At 41.8% G+C, this 22761-nt stretch overlaps 1 protein-coding gene across 1 annotated transcript in view; it reads left to right on the top strand.

The window, feature by feature from the left end:
* The window catches only part of LOC308286832 (membrane-associated guanylate kinase, WW and PDZ domain-containing protein 1-like), a gene marked incomplete at its 3' end in the record, with an annotated part of 229261 nt that extends 208944 nt beyond the window's left edge, over positions 1-20317 (top strand). Inside the window, exons 4-8 of the mRNA XM_080727955.1 lie at positions 951-1184; positions 15900-16110; positions 18149-18231; positions 19974-20009; positions 20292-20317. Coding sequence (XP_080584081.1) covers positions 951-1184; positions 15900-16110; positions 18149-18231; positions 19974-20009; positions 20292-20317 — 590 coding nt within the window. The remainder of the gene's footprint in view (positions 1-950; positions 1185-15899; positions 16111-18148; positions 18232-19973; positions 20010-20291) is intronic.
* Positions 20318-22761: the final 2444 nt, after the last annotated feature.

Below are 22761 nucleotides of genomic sequence, written 5' to 3'. Positions count from 1 at the left end.
GTGGGGTGTGAGACCCCCCACTGTGATGTGTGTGACTGCTGCTTGCATAATAAACCAGAACCTATCATCTGAACAGGTTATCAAATCATTTTTGGGAGTATAGGTGCAACAGGGCTCTCCCATAATTACGTAATGTCATGTAATTATATATGTCATGATAACAAGTTTATAAGAATGAAGTTTATGTAGTGTGTTTTACTGCACTTTGGCCACTTTTATAACATGTATATTTAGGGCTGTCACAAGTATTACATAATCGTCTAATCGTGATTATTTGACATTATCGCAATTATTTTGTCATAATCGTCATAATCGTGAATGTTGAAAAATGTCAGAAATAGTGGAAATAGCAGATCTACAAGCTCACAACGCGTCGCGATGTGACGCGTTGTGAGCTTGTAGATCGGCTATTTCTACTATCAATGTTATTTTTTAAGTAGTAAGTTGTCAAATATGTCAGTAATGTATTTGTATATTTAGGTTATGACTCATATCTACCATATGCAACTTCAAAGCCTAAAAGCCAAACAGAAATTTAATTATCAACGACAAATACACAATTAAATCGTTAATCGCCAATTATTTGAGTGACAATTAATCGTCATGTAAAATGTCATATCGTGACAGCCCTATGTATATTTTGACATGCTCACACTGCTATTTTCAGAACACAACACCCAAGCGCAACCAAGCTTTAAATGACTTGTCTTTTAGTTCTACTGGATCTTTCTCCACTAGTCCCTCTACTGGATCTTTCTCCACTAGTCCCTCCCTAACATTTTAGTCTATAGTTTTTTATTTGTGGACGAATTCTTTATTCTTTTTATTCTTTATTTTGTTTTTACTATTTTTAGTTCATGGTCAGTGAAAAAAAAAGGTACCGTAGTTGACAAACATTCTTCGTCATAGTTTTTAGTCGACGGAACTAACCCTGCTGTTGTCCTCCATAGGTAACTATTATGGGACCCCCAAGCCACCGGAGCAGCCCCCCGCTGGCAAAGTGATCAGCGGTAGCGGTGGTGATGCCCCACTGGCGGAACGGCTCAACGACAGCCTCGCCACGCAGCAGTCCACGCCCCGACGCACCAAGTCCTACAATGAGATGCACAATGCTGGGATAGGACCCGGAGGAGAGCAAACAGAGGAGGAAGAGGACCTCCTTGAAATGAATAGTAGCTTTACAGGTACGCACTTCACTGAAATGTACACTAGCTTTACAGGTACGCACTTCACTGAAATGTACACTAGCTTTACAGGTACGCACTTCACTGAAATGTACACTAGCTTTACAGGTACGCACTTCACTGAAATGTACACTAACTTTACAGGTACGCACTTCACTGAAATGTACACTAACTTTACAGGTACGCACTTCACTGAAATGTACACTAACTTTGCAGGTACGCACTTCACTGAAATGTGCACTAGCTTTACAAGTACGCACTTCACTGAAATGTACACTAGCTTTACAGGTACGCACTTCACTTAACTGAAATGAATATTTACAGGTACGCACTTCACTGAAATGAATAGTAGCTTTACAGGTACGCACTTCACTGAAATGAATAGTAGCTTTACAGGTACGCACTTCACTTAAATGTACACTAGCTTTACAGGTACGCACTTCACTGAAATGTACTCTAGTTTTACAGGTACGCACTTAACTGAACTTAATAGTAACTTTACAAGTGCACACTTCAAAAAATGAACTTAATAGTAACTTTACAAGTGCACACTTCAAAAAATGCAATAATGTTTGGGGTTATTTTTGCGTCTACTCCAGCTTTTGTGAGCACGAGATGGTGTTTAAATTGCTTGATTCAGTATTTCGATATTTGATATTCATTTTATCAGAACCCCTTCCTTATCAGACTCTCTTCCTTATAAAAACCCTTTGTGCTCCATTTTCACCATGTTACTTATTGAAAACACATGTCCTTGGTTGCTGTGTTTTTTCAATTACTATTGAATTTATTCAGTTTATTAAAAGGAGAAAAAATAAAGACATTTTTAATAAAATTGAAAGAAACAAAAAAAAAAGTCCTTGCTATCACGGCCTACTCGCACAAGGCCATTATCAGTCACCGTAACCACAGATGGGTGATAGATTTGCTGAATCTATCGTGGTTAAAATGGAGTTTAAAGTTGCAATGGGTTTGTAAAAATATTACAAACCCATATTCCTATATATTATAGGAAGGGGGCGTGTATGATAAAATGACACCGGGGGTCTACATTTCTCAGTGGAAGGCTAGGGAGACCCCAACGACGGCAGATCGTCTCTGTCTTTTCAACATTCAAATTCAAAAATAGCATTGACAAGATTGTAGAGCTGCTATTTTTGATAGGTGCTGTAGTGTGATCATATAGGGCAGTGGTTCTCAAATTTGGGGTCCCCAAATTATTTTGTGGGGTCCCCAGATGATTAGCTTAATGTCATTTTTTTCTCCCTCAACGGTAAACAAGCCAACACACAGTAGCCTATAAGTGTATACAGGGTATCTGCACATTTATAACGTGACAATCTAAGGACTTTCAAGACCAAACTGGCCAAACTGTCAAATTAAGTAAGCAAGTAGAACATTTTGAAAATAGCCGATCTACATGCTCACAACGCCTTGCAGTACGAGGCGTTGTGAGCATGTAGATCTACTATTTTCACAATATCTATCTGTGGAACCGAATCACATTAAATGTAATATACTGAAAGGCTTCTATTCAAATGTATAAACTACTTAGCGCCGTGGAATTTACCACCAGAAGGCGAAGCCAGAGCTATGCTCAAGAATGACGCTTGTTGCACAAAGGACGTCTGTTTGTTGAAAGACAATATTTATTAACTAAATAAAAATAAAAAAGTATTACAGCTTATGCAATTATCATTATCTACGAGCCTATATTAGCTATGACTGACACACAGATAACACGGAGGACCGAGATACAAATACTGATCAGTAATCCATATGTCCAGCGCGGCGAGCACACAAGTGTCCTGCAACGAAGGAAAAAGATATGGCCTCCCATCTCAGTCTGTCTGGCAGTCAAATGTCTGTTCTTATCTTCATTTTGTCTGGGAGGGGGCTGGTAGCTGGTCAACGATGTGACATTTGGGAGACACAGTTCATAGGATTTCGGTGGGGTGGATTTGTAGCCACGGGAGGGGCTGAGTGAATACTCCCAAGCTCACACCTCCCACCTACAAACAGTTATTGTTGATGTCTCATTTCTTCACCCCTCGCCAAAACAAAACTCGGTTCTCATGGGAAGCTATTCGTTTGCTCCCTGAATGTACAGCTCCTGCTCCAGTTCTTCACCTTTAGACAGACTAATACGGACACCGTTATCAGCTCGGAATGTCTGACAATCCTCCAGGACCTAGAATAGAGTGTTTCTTCGTCTCTCCTTTCCACAATTGTCTGCTAGCCGTAAGAACATATAGAATACTACAGTAACCAATAAAAACAGGATCACATATCTTCCAAAGTCCCCCTTTGAAATACCTATTCACAGGTATTACATCTATCAGATATGTGTGTCAGTATCAAAATACATAGTTTATCAATGTTGTTTAATATAAGACATCACTTAAGTCCTTACTGTGCTGTATATAAAAAAAACTTATTCATTAAACATTGTCCAACAAACATATTGTAATCAATACATCCTGCACCAGTCCATGGCTTTAGACCATGGTGGTGTCAATCTAGGTATAGAAAATAACAAAGATAGATTGCTTACTAGAGCAGTGTTTCTCAAATGGGGATATTGCGGGGGTACTACAGAGGCACTCAAAAATAAAATGGCCCAAAGCAAAACACGATACTATTCATACTTAAAAAGTTAAAAAAATATGTAATAAAAAGGGGAAAAAACATGTAAAAATGGGGGTATATCATAGCTTGGATTCCCAAATCAGGGAAATTGGGTTGGAAATAACCAAAAAGATTGAGAAGGACTGCTCTAGAGTATTTGTGCGGGGCCCCTCGAATAAATCTCCTCTGACCTGACGATTTCTAAGGACAACAGAACGCATGGCTCTTGGGTAAGAAGTACAGTACTCATCTGGAAATCCGCTGTGGAATCAGGCATCTAGGATATTCATTTTCTAATTTTGTCTAGGTTTGTCTCAGTTTCTATAGAGCGCTTTGCGCGGGACTCACCTGCCCCCTGGGTGTCTAGACGACCGGGCATACATCAGTACAACTGTAGACTATTCCTGCATAACCACAGCCATTCCACCTGGCTGGAAGAAAATGCCTGGCCGTCCGTCCACACACCCAGAGGACAGCAGAGCTCGAGTGATCCACAGTCTCTTTGTTGTGGGAACATAAACAGAGAGGGGCTACCGTTGGGATGACAGGTAGAACATAGGTTCTGGTAGGCATAGATTCTCCTGTGTCACAGGAAAGGGCTGGATAAAATAATAAAAAAAAAAAAAAAAAAAAAAAAATACATTTTCAAACCCACAGATGTCACAGTTCTTAAATTATTTACACAACTTTCAAAACAAAATAAAAAATCAAACCTCGGTACAAAGTGGAGCTGTGAATTTGAGCAGTTCCAGATCTATGTTTTTGATTCTATGTGTTTTAGATCTATGAATTCTATGTGTTCTAAGATCTATGAATTATGTGTTCTAGTTCTATATTTTTTAGATTGACTCTGTCTTCTAGATCTGTGTGTGTGATGGGAGTAGACAAATACTTGCTTTATGCAAATGTAGCATATTTACTATTATTTAAAATAATAACAAATACAGTACTGTCCATAATAGGCCTAACAAACATATAACTTGAGAAAACATCTGCTTCTATAGAACAGATTTAAAATAAACATTTATACTTGGTATTCAATCAATAAACCCCAGCATCCCTATTCTAAGGGGATATTCACCAAAAGTAGCAGATTACAAGCTCACTAAAATGTTATTGTTAATTCCTTCCAGTCCGGAAGGAAAACAAGATACTGTAGCCACCTGGAGTGGTAGAAAAGTAACCAAGTATCTTTACTCAAATAAGGAAATCTCAGAATTAGTCAAAACAGAGTGAGACTCAAATGTCAATAAGGCCGGGGAAACTAGAAAATAACCAGACGTTCCCAGTTCTCACACACACACACACACACACACAGAGCTCCAATCACGCATCCACATACACGCACACGCTCATGTGCACGCACGCACATGTGCACCCACACAGAGACATAATGGGAGAAGGGGAGTGAGGAAGAAAAAGGGATCAATCGTGCACACCAACATGCATACGTGCACGCACTCACACACTCACCATATGGGCATATGGCAGGCAGTAAACTTATATTACAATAGTTTTTAACACATTTTGAAGTGTAAATCTGATTTGGCATTTACCAACTATATATTTAAATACTTTCAACTTCTCAGAGACCTTTAGAATCCTAAAGAATTATTAGAGGCTGAGAAAAGCTATAATGACAAATGTATATGAAATGATCAAAAGTTAAGATTTAATCAAGTTCATCTATGGTTTAAACAGGAGTTCTGGGTTAAGATTGTAACACCTTGGTTTCGTGTGTGCATATTTTCCGCAGCTAAAACACTGAATTGTCTTGTAATCTGGCTTACGAGCTTGTGGGCCCTGTGTAGGGGCATATGGGTGTTCTGGATGTGAGGTGTATTACCTAGGTTCCATGATCATGGTTGGCTCTGCTGTCGGCTTGCCCCGGATCCCCATTTGAGTGATAGATCATGTGGTGAATGTAAAGTGACGTGACCGTCTGGGGTCAATACAGCCTGTATTTTAGGCATCATGGTGGGGAAAAAGGAGTCCTGGGGGTCCAGCCGACAGCAGGTTCAATCGGGTCCACACCTTGAGAAAGAGGAGAAGGGGTCGTTTTTTGTTCTGTCAAATAACACCTCATCATCATCACAACTTTCAAAAAGTGATTTATCAATTTTGTTAATAGGTCCCTGTCTGAGGGGACATCCAGTGCGTGGCATGGGTCTGTTTTTGGAATCCACTGAGTGGAATGTGTGAGGTGGGGAATGAGAATTCCCCATAATGTCAACAGTATATATAAAGGATTAATAAAATAAAAAATTAAAAGTAGTTACGAATGTTATAATTTAAAATAATTATATAATGAATGGTGTCTCTAGGCCTACTGTAATTCCCCTATGTTGGCACAGACAATATGATAGGATGTGTCCGGGCAATTTATGCGTTTACTCAAGTGCAGGTAAAATAGACAATGAGCGATACTAAAACATTATTTTGCCTTGTCCATCTCCCTTAAATATCAAAAATCAAAACAATAATTCAAACTGAGAAGCGACTCGTTGCGTAGATAACTGAAGAAAACATTATACTTATCTTAAAATAATATTCCGGTCACCGATGGTGCATAAAGATCCGTCCTCGGACCGTGGAGCATGCAAACAGAAAACCATGTGTCCAGCGGTCCAGTGGCGGATGTCCAAGCAGGGAATGTTAAATAAATTGTACTGTTGTCAAAATAATGACCTTGTCTGAAAACACAGTAAACTTCCAAACTCACAGCTGGTTCTTTGATACGTATTGTAACACCGACCCACCGTGGGGGAGAGAAAGTGCCTCCTCGCCCGGACGGTCAACGTTACATTAGTATGCGGCGACGTAGGACCATTTTGATGGAACCATTATTATTAAACAACAACACCTTCTTATTCCCATATGAGATACAATAATCCATCACACAGAAATAAGACAGGAGAGTGATCAGAGTGAGAATGGAATGTTTACTATGGAGAGAGAGAATTCAAGACAAAGGTACAACAGAATAATCAATGGTTCGTGCTCTCTCTTAATTTTGAGTTAATTTTGACAATTACAACGCAGTAAGGAAATATTGTCCACAACATATAGAAATATAATTAAAGATCCACATCCTATGGGTGTTGTGTCTATGTGTATTATGTGTTAAATTTCACCCTTTCACCTCTGTTATAATATGTATAATGTATTCACCTTGAGGCTTGTTTTTACTTATTACTTTTATGTGAATGGATACTTATCTATTACGCCCAGGTCTCGTTTTTTCAGTCAGAGGTGGTGCATGTATTCTGTAGAGAGAGAAAACATTTCATTTTATTAGTTTCGTCTGCACATGAGTGGACTTCTGCCTGGTTTCTAAGTAGGCCATCTAATTTGTCTGCTACTTTGAACCCGCCACTGGTGTATGTGACGTGTATTGTAATTAGGCACTTTGCTATCTTTTCTTTCTTGTCCGCTGTGATGGAGAAATTATTGGACGATAAGTATGCTTTAATGCCATGTGTGGTATTTATCACTAATGGGTGATACATAACTATGTATGCCATGTGGCAACATTTTTAAATTTACTATAATGTTTAAATTTTTTGAGTAGTAAACTCTAATTCTAAGCTCTAATTCTACGTGCCCCCTTATGTTTCTGGAATAGAACGGCATTAAAAATGCCGTCTTTTTCAGAAACATCCATACAAAACGGAGTGTTCGATGGACTAGAAGAGTCAGGAATTGCCCTAGTGACAGCATTGTGACACATTACCTTAAGGTCTTGGGACTGTTTTATGGCCTCTGGAGTCCAAGTTTGACTGAGATTCTGGCCCCCTTATATCGTACCATGGCACGGAGAGCTGAACAGTTGGATTACAACTCTGGGATCGAAAAGTAGGCGTGAACAGGTTGTATTGCATTCACGGTGATTACCCTCAACAATCCAGCTGTTTGCATCGTGGGATTTATATAACACTTGACTGACAATTAGATATAAAAAGTACAACTGGCATAAAGCCTTCAATCTAGGCTGGGGCCTTTACACGTTAAAAACTATATGTTGTTGAATGACACCACACATAACCTGAGGTTACTATGACGGGGGGGGGGGGGGGGGGGGCTAGAGGTCACTTATAGAAGTACCACTACTAAGTTTCAAACCACATAAAGTTCATTGGGTTGTTTGCATCGGGGTCCCCTTGTACTCAAATCATAAAATAGAAATAAAATAAATAAACAAACAACACTAAGACAAATACTTCCTGTACTACTATTTGATACACATTTTGAACTAGTATATAGGATGTGGGTAATCATTAATTCATACGAGCACAGTCGTGCACCTAATTCCTCTATTGTTTTCAACATAACTATCAAATTACTTGTGGAGAGGGTTTTTTTTTTTTTTTTTCTACATCAATTTTGCTTCTGAATGATTTCATACATTATTAGGTGGGGCACCATGGTCAAAATAAGGCAGTGATGCATGTTTGGGGCCTGCAGACCCCAACAACACCCTCCATTCAATCTATAAATTATAACAGCACTTGGACACTTACTCTGTAGGCCTACACACACACACACACACACAAACATTTAACATTTAACAAAACATGACACTTTACATGACATACATATGTATTTCACTGATATAACCGCTCTGTACACTTTGAACTCTGACTATACTTTCAATATCACTTAACAGAAAACCCACGTGTTGGTGTGGTCTCCTTTTATTGTGTGAGACTCTGACTAACTGTGATTTTATCCTGTGGGTAAAAGCTGAGTCTTCTTGCGAAAGAGTAATCATTCTAAAGGAATTACAAATATGGGAATTTAAACCAAAAACCTATCAGTTACAATGGGTAACTTCGGGTCCATCTTATCTATCTGTGGAGGGAGGAAATATTTCATTTAAGCGAGGGTGGTGGCGAGCTCCTCGTGTCCGTCTCTTTTCTGCCATAGCATACTCACGCACACATGCAACACTGCTCACTTCATACTGGGTTTGATTTTTCCCTTTTCTTTCACAAGGTTATCACCAGGGGAGAAAAATAGGATTAAAACACACATACATACACACACACATGCATTGTTTCGGAAATCCACGACCACCGCTCAATTCTGTGTTTTGTTTCGGAGTTCCACGACAAATAAACTCTAATCTAATCTAATCTAATCCAATCTAATCTAATATAATCTTTGTTTTCGGAGATCCACGACAAATAAACTCTAATCTAATCTAATCTAATCTAATCTAATCTAATATAATCTTTGTTTTCGGAGATCCACGACCACCTACTCACTGCTTTCGGAGATCCACGACCCCCTACTCACTTATATGCTTTGCTTCCGGAGATCCACGACCCCCTACTCACTTACATGCTTTGCTCAATTCACACGGGTGTGATTTTATTATTTTTTGAACTTTCTCTTTTTACACTGTTATTTTAATACATTTATCTACCCCTTTACCTCGGGTAGACTTTCCTACGTCTAGGAGATACTTTTCTACCTTTTACTTAGGTGTAGAACAAACCTTACAATACTTTTCTAGCTTTTACTTCGGTGTAGAACAAACCTTACAATACTTTTCTAGCTTTTACTTCGGTGTAGAACAAACCTTACAATACTTTTCTAGCTTTTACTTAGGTGTAGAACAAACCTTCTTCAAAAACCCGCAGCTATTACTATTAAGTGGGTCCCGTATGTGTGTGTCTGTCATACAGTAACGGTTCTAGATCACGTGTAACTTGAAATCAAATCAACCATACAATTTGGAACCTATGCCAATGTGCAGAGTTCCAGTTTAAGAGGTTCTGCTCACCTTTTTATTTTGACGGCCGTCTGGGTGGTTGATCTGATGCAGTTATGGTGATCGGTTAAATCGCCGAAATCAGAAAAAAGCAACAAAACGTCATCACGTCGGGGTCACCATATTTGAAAGGCTTCTATTCAAATGTATAAACTACTTAGCGCCGTGGAATTTACCACCAGAAGGCGAAGCCAGAGCTATGCTCAAGAATGACGCTTGTTGCACAAAGGACGTCTGTTTGTTGAAAGACAATATTTATTAACTAAATAAAAATAAAAAAGTATTACAGCTTATGCAATTATCATTATCTACGAGCCTATATTAGCTATGACTGACACACAGATAACACGGAGGACCGAGATACAAATACTGATCAGTAATCCATATGTCCAGCGCGGCGAGCACACAAGTGTCCTGCAACGAAGGAAAAAGATATGGCCTCCCATCTCAGTCTGTCTGGCAGTCAAATGTCTGTTCTTATCTTCATTTTGTCTGGGAGGGGGCTGGTAGCTGGTCAACGATGTGACATTTGGGAGACACAGTTCATAGGATTTCGGTGGGGTGGATTTGTAGCCACGGGAGGGGCTGAGTGAATACTCCCAAGCTCACACCTCCCACCTACAAACAGTTATTGTTGATGTCTCATTTCTTCACCCCTCGCCAAAACAAAACTCGGTTCTCATGGGAAGCTATTCGTTTGCTCCCTGAATGTACAGCTCCTGCTCCAGTTCTTCACCTTTAGACAGACTAATACGGACACCGTTATCAGCTCGGAATGTCTGACAATCCTCCAGGACCTAGAATAGAGTGTTTCTTCGTCTCTCCTTTCCACAATTGTCTGCTAGCCGTAAGAACATATAGAATACTACAGTAACCAATAAAAACAGGATCACATATCTTCCAATACCTACAATTCCAAGTGCTTGCTTGTCAGGGTGGGGGTCCCCAGTTCAAATATGTTCATTTGGGGGGTCACAGCCTAAAAAAGGTTTGAGAACCCCTGAAATAGGGCATTTGTTTACTTGATTAGGAGAATAAAAAAAAAATCACACCCGTGTGAACTGAGCGGTGGTTCCCCCCCCCGTGTGTGTGTGTGTGTGTGTGTGTGTGTGTGTGTGTGTGTGTGTGTGTGTGTGTGTGTGTGTGTGTGTGTGTGTGTGTGTGTGTGTGTGTGTGTGTGTGGGGGGGGGCCTGGCCTGAACAACAGCGCCCCTCCCTTAACATGTGTGGTCAGAAAAGGTACTACACCACAGGCTTGAGGCTACATACAGACCCACATACAAACAAACAAACAAACATACCTACACACACGGCCACGCTATGGAGACGGTGTGACCACCGCTCAAAAAAGCAAGTCTGACGGATGTGGAAGGGAACAGGAGTCGTTGGTGTTCAAACAGTCCTGCAGAGAACCTTTGACAACAACATCTGGACTGACAGATTAAAAGTGGGAGGAGTCAGTGGAGGTGGAACGGAGGAGAGCAGAGGAAGAGGTAGACGGGAAGAGGGAGGGGCCGGCTGGTCAGGGTGAGAAAGAGAGAGAGAGAGAGAGAGAGAGAGAGAGAGAGAGAGAGAGAGAGAGAGAGAGAGAGAGAGAGGTGTTGCCAGCTCTGCTTATTTTAAGCGACTGTGTACTTGTTTTTCTGTAAAGTTGCTTGTAAAGGTTGGTAGTCAAAGAATGCCATTTAGTTGGGCTTGCTTCCTGAATGTTGTTTAAGGTGCCGGCTACACGGAGCTGGATATCTCTGAAGCTAGACATTTGCTAGACATTTTTTTGTGCAGTTGGGGCTTGAAGCCACATGAAGCTGGATGTTTTGGCCGCGAAGCTGGATATTTTTGAAACCGGATAAATAAGTGGAGACATTGAAAAATATCCGATTCACTGGATCCGTGTAGACAGGGAACCCGGATATCTCTGAAGACTTTACTGTGTGTGTGCTTGTCCCCCTAGTGGAGGTCTGGGGACTCAGATTATTTTAGACCTAGATATCTTTGTCGTGTGGACCTAGATATCTTTCTATGTGGATATCTGAAAAAACAGGATATCTGAAATATCCAGCTCCGTCTGGCCTAGGCGGCTAGGCCTTAATCAGTGGTTCTCAAATAGCTTTTCAAATAGCTGATATAAGTAGGCTAATCTAATGGGACTCGAGTGGTCAGACCGTTCGCTTCTTGTGGACTCGTTTTCATAGACCCCGGTTGCTTATATCTCGCACAAAACCTGGCAACGCTGCTTGAAGAGGACGGCAGACAGAGACAGTGCAGAGGGAAGAAGAGCGGAGGCTCGCCTCGCAAGGACTCAATTGTCTTTCCATTTCAAAGGCCTGTAAGCTCTGTGAAGCCAATGAAAAGGTGCAGAGAAAGGGAAAGAGAGAGAGAGAGAGGACTTAGCTGTGTTTTCAGGGGGGCTGCAGGAGCAGGGTAGAGGATACAAGTGGTTCTTTGTGTGCTGGGTGAGTAGAGTGCTCTCTGACTGGGTTTGTTCTGCACATCTGCCTCAGTCTGTCTGCGCGTGCGTGCGTGCGTGCGTGCGTGCGTGCGTGCGTGCGTGCGTGCGTGCGTGAGAGAGAGAGAGGGTCAAATAGCGCCATCTGGCTGTAATCAGTGGGACGCTGATGGAACGAACACAGCCTCCATCCATAATATCGTTGTCGGGTGATGAAAACCTTGTATGTCCAAAACTGTTCGTTTTGCATTTATCATTTTAAAAATGATTTAAACTAGTGAAAACAGCCGATCTACAAGCACACAACGCCTCGCGGTGCGAGGCGTTGTGTGCTTGTAGATCTGCTGTTTTCACTACTTTTGTGCAACGGCCTTGTATGATGAAGCAGGGCTTTGCTTTGCGAAAGAACGTACAAATTTGAAACTTGGAGATACGAGGTTTCCACCCGACGACGACGACGATATGAAATGATCTTGTTTTTTTACGATGTCGCTGGCAGTCATAGCCTTGATAGCAGCATGTGCATTTGCAATGTGTTGATAGCAGTGACATTTCGCTGCTGACATGACAGAAACCTCTTCTCTGCATATCTTAACTTTTTGTCTTTTTGCGTTTGGTAAATGAACGGCTTGCTTGATCACACTGCGGCCTCCCACAAAAGCATTCGCAACACGTTTGGAGCTTGTAGATCTGCTACTTTTGATGCTTTTGAATTTGAATCCTGGATACAGGGGCGTCACAATGGGGGGTGGGGGGGGGGGGGGTGGGACTGAGTTAGTAGGGCCCAAGTTGGAGGGGCCTTAACTTTTAAATACTTTAGCTATTGAAAAATAGCAGATATACAAGCTCACGCTGCGAGCTTGTATATCTGCTATAGAGGGTATGCGCGTGACATCACTGTTGCTGGAAGTTATGTAGGAATGCCTACTGAGTGGCAAAAAACTACTTTCTGCCATTGACAGCCCATACATCCAAACAGAAGTCCTATCTAATTGTATTAAACAAAGTTAAACTCACCAACATTGCTGCTCAATGTTTTGCCACTCTGTCTAGATTAGGGGGCGGGTCCCAGTGGACGTGCATACCCTCTATAGTTAAAGCACAAAATAAGGCGTAATAACGCGTTCCCAGTCTTAAATGGGTTAAACCCCCTCCCCTATGAAGAACATTCAGGGGCCCGCAGTGAATCCTTGTACCCAGGGCCCAGAATTTGGTGCGACGCCCCTGTCCGACAGAGAGGATATCCGTTAGTAGTAAACTGGTCAGTGGCTCTGGATCAGTGCTCTTTTAATAGTGCTGTTACAGTGTTAGTTATGATTTGGATTATCTTTGATACGGACTTCTTTATTTATGTTAGTAGGTCAGTTGGCTTTCAAAGTAGGTTGACGGCTTCAAACTGGAGTATTTCTACAGTCAGTGTGTGCGTGCGTGCGTGCGTGCGTGAGTGAGTGTGTGTTTTGTGTTAAAGCTGTTAACTGTGTATGTGTGAGTGTTGGTGTTTGAGTGTGAGCCAGACGAGGTGGCAGTCTGAATGTGAAGTGTGTGAAAGTGATTCCACAGGAAGCGAGGTGGTAGAGATCCAAGGGTGTGAAGTGCCCAGTCAGCAGCATGTGTATCTGTCTGCAAACACTGTTGCCACCTCGGCTTATTATAAGCCACTTTGGACTTCCTTTTTCCGTAAAGTTGCTTGTGTATACAGGTATATTGGTAGTTGCATCCGCTTGTATTTTTGAGCGGTCCCTGCAAGCCAAATGACGTCATGATGACGTTATGATAACGTCCTCCGGTGACTCCGGTGACGTTCAGAACTGGGCCAGATCACAGCCCATATGGGGATGATCTTGATGTCATTACCAGGACGTCATATGGACTTTTTTGTTTGACAGGATTATTGTTATTGGTTTGTAATGTTAGCTGAAATATGAGCATATAAGCTTATATTCTGGGACATATCTGACTAGTTATGATATTCATCTGGCCTCGATCGGACCCTCTCTGATTCAGCCAGGACATCCGTTTTCGTGGGCAGGATTTATGTTGGTTGAAATCAGGTGATATTCTAGGCCAGATCTGACTAGTCACGGTTTGACTTGATCTGACCCCAATCGAGACGTCACTGACTTCCAGGTCCTGACCGGGCTTACTGGGCTGCTGACCGCTCCTACTGTATCTGGCTTTGTGTGTCCTTACGTCCGTTGTACGAGACCTGACGTCACACCAGACTAACGTGATAGAAAGTATGCAGAGACCGACATCACCACAGCTGATGTCACAGACAGAACGGCCCATACAAGGAGATATGCCCATACAAGGAGATATGCCCCCAAAAGGGAATCGTACACGTAAAAAAAAGAAAAAAAGTAGTGTGCGATTCTTTTTTTCATGTCATCAACCCCCCCAATTTACAAGCTCACAACACGCGTTGTGAGCTTGAGGATCGGCTCTTTTAAAATAGCCACTGACTGCATATAGGTTAAGAGCTTATGTGTCCTATATTAGTCACTTCTTTTGGGCTTGTTTCCCTAGACCCGGTTGCTTATTTCTCTCACCTAAATCTGGCAACGCTGAAACCTACATTAGGAAGCAGTTCAGGATGTTAGCAACACTCTGTACGGCTGGCCTACTTTTATTACTGGCCCAAAAACTATAGAAGAGGAGCGTACTGGGAAGTACTGTACAGAGTTACTACAGGGGGTCCTCCAAATCTTTGTGTGATAGAAACCTTTTTCTCCTTTTTTATGTTAACCACTTGAATCCTAGCGTCCATATCCTGAGAGCTTTAGCCAAAAATAGCAGATCTACAAGCTCACACCGCCTCGCGCTACAAGGCGGTGTGAGCTTGTAGATCGTCTATTTTCGGCAAAGAGGTTTGGCGTAGAGGGGAAAAAGAGCAGACTAAGTACAAAGTGAAATGTCAAATTAAGTATTGACGGTTTAAGTAGTTAGATACGAAAACACAAATTGACATTGACAATACCGAATACAATGATTGTGCTGTCAAACGATGAAACTATATGGAATCTAGGAACAGGTTGTGGGGGGTCCCTGGGGTTCATCTCTTTCTCAACTAAGGGGTCCTTGGCCTGAAAACATTGAAGACCCCTGCTGTACAGAAATAGAGTAACGTGCTGGGAAGTAATTGGTACAGAAATTGTGACTGCTGGATGCAATGCAACTTTGCTAGATTTGACCCTGATATATGTATGAATATTGTCGGTCATCTTGTACTGTACATCTTTAGCGAGCAACCGCGTGTCCATTCACACTCATTGTGTTTTAGCACTGGGGTCCTCAAAGTTTTTCAGGCCAAGGACCTACTACTGTAGCTGAGAGAGAGAGATGAAACAGGGAGCCCTACATATTGTATAAAATTGTGTTGCAAATCTTTTCATAGTTTAATAGATAGCTTCGAAGTAAGTCGTCATACAAACATCAAATGCTAAATGTAATTAATGTATTTTCCATTTCCTTACTTTGTTGACCACATACTTATTGACCGTCAGGGGTCTATACGTGATCCCCTCCTTTTTTCCCTCTGCACCAAATCTCTTATAAGATTGGCTGCGTTATAGCTTGGCCTTATGACTAGCCCCAGAACAGGGCTAGACTGAAAAGAGGGGTCATTCACTGCCACCGTATAAATAAATAGTATAAACATATAGTGTTTGTATTTGTTGATGACATGTATTATTGTGTTAATCTTTTATGCTATGTTGATGAATTTAATGCATAGGGCGACAATGGAAACATGTGTCTTTAGCCTTGATGTACCACTGTGCTGTTTACATTTCTGACTAATAAAGTAGTCAATCAATCAATCAATCAATCAATCAATCAATCCATCCATCTCCCCCCACCCCTGCAGGAGACTCTAGTGAAGAGCTTCAGCACTCGGTGCACCCCTTCGCCCCCGTCCGCCAGAGCGCCCCGTCCTACAGCGGGACCAGCCCCTCGCCATCTGCCACCACGGAGAGCACACAGCAGACACACCCTCACCCCGAAGAGGACCCCCAGGGCCCCCTGCCTGACAGCTGGGAGATGGCCTACACAGAGAGCGGGGAGGTCTACTTCATAGAGTACGTTGGCCGCATTCAACATTTAACAAACTTTTATTTAGAGGTTTTTTTCCAAACATTTTCAAATGTACAGATGTCAGGTTTCCCATGGTCATGAAATTCCTGGAAATATTTTGAAATTAGAAAAATATTTTTCCAGTACTGGAAAAGTTTTGGAATTGATCAAGGGTCTCGGAAGGTCCTGAAAAAGAATAGCTATACATTGTTTTTCGTTATTGTGTTTACTGCCACCATAAATTTACATGAGGGTTCCCTGCCACAATTTTCTTACCTTTTGACGTGGGCATGTGCGTGTCCGTTGTGCACGCCATGGTCTGTTCGCAGCGTGCACGCATACATTTTTCTTCACTGCCTGCCTTTGGGCATTGCACATAGGAGTAAGCGACATGTTATTGCGCTGAATTATTGTTATATAGTCCTGGAAATTGGGTTAAATATTCTGGAAAAGGTTTGCAAAGGTTTTGGAAATTCATTGGTAAAAATGTGTGGGAACCCCGTCAAATGTACAGATGTTAGATCTGCTTGCAGCGTTGGCACGAAGTGACACGCTGGGAGCTTTTAGATCTGCTGTTTTCAAATAGCCAACATATAATGAGGAGATGGCCGTCACCGAGAGCGTGGAGGTCTACTTCAGTAGAGTATGTGACAAATTCAATGTTTTCCAAACATTTTTGAAGCTCGCACGCAGCGCGGCATGAAGTGAGCTTGTAGATCTGCTGTTCTCTGTTTTTTAATAGCCCAACATATAAAATGATAAATGCATACAAAGCAGGAAAAGAGAGAACAAGCAGGTGGTACAAGTTGAGTTAAAAACGTATGGTTGGTGCTTCTAGGATCAATGGGAACAAGGTGTGGTGTGGAACTTAAGACCATGGACAGCATGGGTAGGAATACAAATATCATTTACATGTAAGAAGAGGAGCGATCCGACTCCTAATGTAAAGCAGGCGAGGGTAAAATCAAGGTTGCCTACTTTTTTCTTTTAGATTAGTTTTTGGGCTTTTATGCCTTCATTGATTGGACAGTAGACTGACAGGAAATGGGGAGATAGATGGGAGTGACAGGCAGCAAAGGTCGTCGGGATCGGGACTCGAACCCGCAACACGCTGTCAGGCATCAGAGCCTATGTGGGTGCGCCTGGACCGGTAGGCCAGCAAGCGCCCCGGTAGCCTACTTTATTAATTACAAAAAAAAGTATAAAAGCCTTTGGACCCTCTTGGTCAGGACACGTATGATGAAGACCAGTGGGTCGGAACATGTTGGCTTTTTAACTTCTTTGGAATGAATAAAGTACCTTGATTTTACCCCCGCCCTCTGTCTCCTTCTCCTGTCTCCCCCTTTACATTTGGATTGCTCGGATCGCTCCTCTTCTTTCATGTAAACGATATTTGTATTCCTACCCATCTTGTCCATGGTCTTAAGTTCCACACCACACCTGACCTTGCTTCGAGGCACGCCGGTGTCGCACGGCGCGGCACACCGTCGGCTCCCAGGAGACCCATGTCAGATTGCCCTGGAACGTTGAGTGGACCTTAATGAACCCCAGAGGATGCATCCCCCACTGATGTTAGACCCTGTTGCCTTTTCCTCTAGGCCAGGGGTTCTTGCACCCTTTCAGCTCAAGACCGCAAAAGTTTAATCTCGTGTCTCCCCAGGTCCCAAAACATAAAAAAATAAAAAATAATATATATATATATATATATATATATATATATATATATATATATATACATATATATACATATATATACATTATGAATGAATCACTTTTAATCACTAGCCTGGAACAGCAACAACGGTGCTTTTTTTTTGGCCATCAGTGTTGCTAACAAAATAATGCTGACTGCTACTAATATAAAATATAATCTTGATATGAATAGTGAAATATTAAATGATTCAATGTTTGGAAGACACATTTTTATGCTAGTCTCCCTGCAGTTGTTGTCCTCTTTGCTGCATGTTAGAAATGAAGCAGAGATTCTTCCAGTGTTTGGTGTCATTTCCTAGTAGTGATAATGTATCCTGTGTCTATGTTTAGCCACAACACAAAGACCACTTCCTGGATAGACCCTCGGTGCCTGGACAAGCCTCAGAAACCCCTGGAAGAATGTGAAGATGACGGTATGTGCATGCGTGTGTGTCCTCTTGTGTGTGCGCCTGTGTTTTGTGTTAGCGTGTGTGTGTGTGTTTGCTTCCTCACACAGACAACAGGACATGACGCTGGCCTGTGTTGTATCAAGGTCCACTTATTTGTGTTTCTAAAGCAGTGCCAAGTCTTCACTTTATTTAACCACTTAAAGGAGTAGTTCACCCCCAAAATGACCTTTTTTCTATTGATTACTCACGCCATGGAGACTTGAGTTCAATAATATTGTTTTATATTTGTCGTATTCCTAAGACATAAATGTGATTATAGTAAATTTACCCCCATCCGGAATCAATGGGGTAAATTCATTGTACTGTACTCAAATCATTGTCTTAGGAATGCGACAAAAAACTAAAAATATGATTGAACTCAAGTCTCCATGGCGTGAGTAATCAATGGAAAAAAAGTCATTTTGGGGGTGAAATGTTCCTTTAAACCCCAGCATATTGTGGGGAAAGAAAATAGCAGATGAACAATTGAACTGCAACAATTTCTTCACTTGTATGTTTTATAAAATAAACACAACACCTTCAAGATCACTTGAGATGATACCCTAGAACAGCCATTCCCCTGTTAGCCTCAAGGTGGCAGTGTTCGGCTAGAGAAAGCAATCAGATGTTGTGTTTTGGGAGAGTACAGTTTTAGTGAGCACAGTGTACAGTGTTGTGCCGTTTTGTTGAGCTGTGTGTCTGTGCGAGGCAGCCCACCGTTCGCTCAGAGACCACCTGACTGTCTAGCTCTAATAAATAACTGTCCCACCTTGTGTTGCACAAGGGCATCCCCCCCCCCTGCCCACACAGGTGGTGGTGTGGTTATTTGCATGCAATGTGTACTACACGCACACTATGAGTCGGCTTACAGTAGATGAGATTATTAATTTCCCCTGTGGCATGACAGCACTTTTTCTTTTTGCCAAATGGAAAAACAACCCAGCCAGATTACAATTTAAAATACATTCACCATCCATACTCACGGCTCAATGATTCAATATTGCTGTCAGTCCCGATAATGTGATGACTTGATTTGTAGTTGATAGACATACAGTAGTCAATCTTTGCAATCTTGGAAGGATTGTGACCTTGAATGTTTGGTTTTGACTCCACCTAGTGGTGAGGGATAATTATTGCAGTTCACCAGGGGAGGAAGAAATGTTCAGATTTTCTGTTTACAAGTAAAAGTACTGAATAAAAAAAAAAAAAAAAAAAGTATAAATGTATGGCCATCAAAATGTACTTAAAGTTCCAAACGCATTAGGCAGAATGTCCGGTTAATACATTTTTATTTCCAAAAATAGCAGATCTAAGAGCTTGTAGTTCTGCTATTTAATGGGGGTTAATTATATGTTGAATGTATGATTTTGTAATAACAATCGAAATGTACAAAGTAACTAGTAACTGAAATGTTCTAATGATTGTAATGTAGTAAAAAAAAGACAAAAGGTTAGAATGTGTAGATTCTGCCTGACAACAACAATATATATTGTACTTTCCACCACTGCTGTTGACTAACACTAACCTCTCTCTCTCCTTGGTCTCTCTGTCTCTGTCTCTGTCTCTCTGTCTCTCTCTGTCTCTCTGTCTCTCTCTCTCTCTCTCTGTCTCTGTCTCTCTGTCTCTCTGTCTCTCTCTCTCTCTCTCTCTCTCTCTCTCTCTCTCTCTCTCTCTCTGTCTCTGTGTCTCTCTCTCTCTCTGGGTCCCCATAATGTTGGGTCAAGCAGAAGGGGTTCACACAGAGGAGCTGGACAACGACCCAGGTAGGACATTGTTATAACTCTCTCATCTGTTTGTCTGCTAGGGCAACGCCTCTCAAAAACATCACATGTACAAGCTCACAGCGTGGCTACAAAGTAACACGCTTGGAGCTTGTAGATCTGCTATTTTTGAATATCCAACATAGAAATGGATAAAGTGATTAAAATGATTTTGATGCTGTATTATTAACTACTTTTGCTGATGGACTCCCCCCTCCCTGAAGCTGGGTGGGGGTTAGGGTTAGACAAATACCTCTAAAACACTCAAATGTACTGCTTCTCTAGCCTGGTTACAGACCCTGAATCGCTAGCCACACCCCGTTAAAATGTTGTTTCGGCGATTCAGGGGTCCTGAAGTGCTCTCATTGAAGAGGGTTTCCTCGTTTGGAAATCCGTACGGCGAATCAGCGTCGCTTCAACTCGACGACGTCGGAGCTTGTGAGCAGCGTGGGTGGGGTTTTCCCAGAAGTCATGTGCGATTCCAAATAGCCCAGCGCCGCCGCCGGACCGTACCACACATTCCCAAACATAAACATGGCGTCGCCCGTCGCGGTAACATGCGGTCGTATCGATCTCGCTATGAAACATCAGTAGCAGACATGTTTTGTTGTGTTTGGTTTACTAATTCGTAGTGCTCCTATTCTGCCTGTTTCTTTGGTTAGCAAGTAGCAAGCAACAGGCTAGCCACTAGCCAGCCATATAACAACTACGTCATCTGCTTTGCTACTGTTGTGATTGGTCAGGCGGTGAACCAATCACAGAAGACTGCCTCTTTGGCAACGCCCATCCCAGAAACTGCTGTGGATGAAAGCACGTTCAGACTGAATAATGGAGTGAAACGAAATGTCAATTCAGGCTGAGTGTCAGGCTACTGCTTTTCAATATTCACTTGCTAAATTGGTCCAGAGTTATAATAATAACGTCTTTGTTTTTGAGTGCTTCTCGCAGACTTTCATCATGTTCGGTGCTGTTGCACGGTGCGGTCACTTAGGTGTGCTAAGTGGTAAAATAACTGTCCCCCCCCATACTGATGAAAACAAAACAAAAAGGAAAAGTCAGATCTAGAGAAAATGCCTTGTGAGCTTGCAGACTGGCTATTTTCTCTATTTTTGATTTCGTGTTCAAAGGACATCTTCGCCAATTTTCAGACCTTCATATAATTGGCCCTCACTAATGATCATGATAATGGTAAAAACGTTTGAGCTAAGCTCCTACATCTGGCCTTGTCTGTTTGTACATATCGTCGTTGTCGGGGTGGAAACCTCGTATCTCCAAGTCTCAATTTGTACGTTCTTTCGCAAAGTAAAGCCCTGCTTCATTGTACAAGGCCGTCGCACAAAAGTAGTGAAAACAGCAGATCTACAAGCACACAACGCCTCGCGGTGCGAGGCGTTGTGTGCTTGTAGATCGGCTGTTTTCACTAGTTTGAATCATTAAAATGATAAATGCAAAACGAACGGTTTTGGACATACAAGGTTTCCACCCGACAACGACGATATATTAGGTCACTGTATATCAGTAGACTGCCAGAACAAACACATACCTGTACACGACAGAGATTCATCCCCCATTCTACACAAGCAGTTACAAATACAGACAGGAGACATCTCACTGAGAAGATCCATATAAAGATCTATATAAAATAACGGATGGCCGTTGTTTATTGCAACTCGAGGCAATAGATGTTTTGCGTTGGTTATTATGTTGTTGGTGCTTCGTGGAATCTAAACTGCAGGGCTGGGGAACACGTCAACCTCTTTTCTAACACAGATATATGAAAAAAACAGGCTTTGCTTTTATATTTGATTTGCAGCCGTGACTCGCAAACTAAAATCTGTCTCAGCCATGAGCCAGATTCTCCGACCAATCAGCATCAGCAGAGTGTATACGTCACTGCTTCCTCCAGTTCTAGACAACACAGAAGGGGGGAACTTTTTTTTTATTTCCACACAACCCCTCTAAGGTACATAATCAATATTGAAAATGGGTGGTTTTCCCATTTAAGTCATTATGGGTCCCAGTTTGGGATTTTGAAAAATATGGTCACCCTGTTCTCTATCTAACGCTGGTGGTGGTGGGGGGTCAGTATGTCCCGTGCCAGCCCACAACCACCAAAGTCACCTTTGCTTAGCACAGATGAGTCACTTGGGACGCCAAAGGAATAGTAACAACAGCTTCACATGCATGCACTCGTGATGTGCCTGTGCCCTGTGTGTAGCACACCAGGGCTGGGCGATGGTGTATGAACAAATCAATATCGCAAGATTCGCAATTATTTTAAAACTTTTGCCTCGACTATGACAAATAAACACTATTTTTTGTAAATGAAAGTAGCAGATCTACAAGCTCACAATGTGTCACAAAGTACCGTGTTGTGTAGGTTTTAGATATGGTATGATACAAGATCAAGAGGAGGTTAATCACATCAGACTCATCAATTTAGTTGATTATAAGAAATCGATTACAAAAAAAGGTTGTGTCCATTCGTGGATAATATACAGTACAAGAAATTACAAAAAACATCCATATTTAAAAAACCTGCTTCACAATTTAATCGATCAACCTCTAGACGAACAAGATTTAGACAGTTAATGGGCTAAATGTCTGTTGTGATTATATTTGAGCTACCAACATACTGTAGATCATTCCATCACGATACAGTCTTGTCAGCGTTGATGTGAGGCGCAGTAATTCCCCTGACGTTCCCCTAATGATTGTGTTAGTGAGAGGATTACCACACGCTGTCACATGCTTG

The sequence above is a fragment of the Nannobrachium achirus genome (assembly GCF_963921795.1).
Source record: "Nannobrachium achirus genome assembly, chromosome: 6".
In the NCBI taxonomy this organism is placed as follows: domain Eukaryota; kingdom Metazoa; phylum Chordata; class Actinopteri; order Myctophiformes; family Myctophidae; genus Nannobrachium; species Nannobrachium achirus.
The sequence above is the reverse complement of the archived record's forward strand: the minus strand, read 5'-3'. Positions and strand labels throughout refer to the sequence as shown.